The 2033-nt window shown below is 66.7% G+C and overlaps 1 protein-coding gene across 1 annotated transcript; it reads left to right on the top strand.

Moving 5' to 3' along the window:
• Positions 1-943: 943 nt before the first annotated feature.
• On the top strand, positions 944-2033 carry LOC136510495 (receptor protein kinase-like protein At4g34220). Its single transcript, XM_066504919.1, has 2 exons — positions 944-1096; positions 1311-2033. The coding sequence occupies exons 1-2, from the start codon at positions 944-946 to the stop codon at positions 2031-2033; spliced, it is 876 nt and encodes a 291-aa protein (XP_066361016.1).

Raw genomic sequence — 2033 nt, forward strand, 5'->3', positions numbered from 1 at the left:
GAGTTTTTTTTATCTAAACGGGCCACCCACGCTACAAGGTCCTCACCCCGCTGGTGCCTGCTTCTGGGCTGCAAATCTCTAGTCCGGCCCATGAGTGACCAGGCTTCAGGCCCATTAGACCAGCCGACCTAAAGGAAGAAGAAGAAGAAGAGAAGCAGGAGAGCACAAACGTCGCAAGGACGCGTCGAGGACCTACGGCCATGGTGAGGAGAAGGCTTCTCGCGCTCGCGTTCCGGCTCCATGGGAGGCCTCAGGCCACGCAGCCGTGGCGGCGACCCCCGCCCCAGTTCCTTTCCTCAGCGGCGTCCGGCCCCCTCGACCGCCTAAAGTCGCCGCCTTTCGCGTGGCCGGTCGCCCGGAACCCCGCCTCCTACCCATGGGATTGATTCGGAGGGGGAGATCTAACTATTTGCCACTCTTACGGTGACTGCCTCTCCGTTTGCCAACTTTATCGTGTCAATTACAAAATTGCCCGAGAAAACAGTAACCAGACTAATATTTTGCCATTTTTGCTGACGTGTCATGCCAGATCAGCGCGCCAGCGTGGAAGTTAATGCCTCCGTCTCCGCTGACCAATGGTGCCCACAACTGTTCATCAGCTCCCCCTCGTCCTGCTCCGCTTCTCCTCCTTGTCCTCCTCCTCGTCCTGCTCCGCTTCGCCACCGGCGCGGGCGCGAGCGCTGAACCGCCTCTCATGCTAGCCTCACATGCCATTGCCAACGTCGCACTGCTCGCACCGCCTCTCCACCTGCTGCTGCTCCTCCTGAGCCCTGACCGCGAGGGGAGGGCGCTGAGCTACCAAGGAAGCCAGCCGGAGTGGGTCGGTCAACACTTGCTGTGCTGTGCAGCCAAGGAAGCTAGCGGCCTAGGAGGAGGATCGAGGACGGACATGTTGGCGCCGCCGCTGGCCGTCTAGGAAGCTCGCTCGCCGCAGCGGCAATGGATGGCCGGAGGAGGGGCGGTGGTGGGTGCGGTGGGGTGGCTGCTGCTGCTGCTTCTCGCCTCGCTGTGCGCCCGCTCCCACGGGCTCAATGCCGACGGGGTGCTGCTCATGGCCTTCAAGAACGCGGTCACCGCGGACCCGCTGGGCACGCTGGCCGGCTGGACCTACAGCGACGCCGCGCCGTGCGCCTAGAACGGCGTCGTATGCAATGGCTTCCCGCAGCCCAACGCCGGACCGACGGCAGTCAACGTGACCTCCGCCTCCGCCGACGGCAACGGCAACTCCGCGCCCGTGCTCGCGCCGAACGCCGCCACCGCCGCGGGGGGCGGTGTCGTGGGTCATCAGCCTCGTGCTCCCCAACACGCAGCTCTCGGGGACGCTGCCGCCGGACCTCGGCCGCATCGAGCACCTGCTTCACCTCGACCTCTCCGGGAACAGCCTCAGCGGCGGCCTGCCGGCCACGCTGCTCAACGCCACCGAGCTCCGTGTGCTCTCGCTCGCGGGCAACGCCATCTTCGGCGAGCTCCCGGACACGGGGGCGACGGCCTACGCGCTCACGGGCCGCCTCCCCGCTGCGTTGTGCAGGCTACCCTGCCTCATCGTGCTGGGGCTCGCCAGCAACCGCTTCGCCGGCGAGCTCCCCATCGGGGGCCTCGGGACGTTGGAGCTCGTTGACCTCAGCGGCAACGGCTTCAACGGCTCCCTCCCGTCAGACTTCGGGGGGGGGGGGGGGCACGGCTCCGCCTGCTCAACGTTTTGTCGAACAAGCTCATTGCGGGCGGTGTCGATCGAGCTGGCCGCGCTCGTCCCAGCGAACGCGACGGTGGACCTGTCGCGGAACAACTTCACCAGCGCGATCCCACAGGACGGCCCGTTCGCCGCGCAGCCGGCGACGGCGTACGAGGGCAACCCGAACCTGTGCGGGCCGCCGCTGAAGCAGGCGTGCTCCATCCCATCGTCGCTCTCGAACCCTCCCAACGCCACCGACTCACCGCCGGCGTTCGCGGCCATCCCCAAGAACCCCGCTCGTGCCCCGCCGGGAGCCCCGAGGCAGCCGTGGCCATCCATTAGCAGGACGAGGGGGAGCTGA

This window comes from Miscanthus floridulus, chromosome 16 (assembly GCF_019320115.1).
Source record: "Miscanthus floridulus cultivar M001 chromosome 16, ASM1932011v1, whole genome shotgun sequence".
In the NCBI taxonomy this organism is placed as follows: Eukaryota; Viridiplantae; Streptophyta; class Magnoliopsida; order Poales; family Poaceae; genus Miscanthus; species Miscanthus floridulus.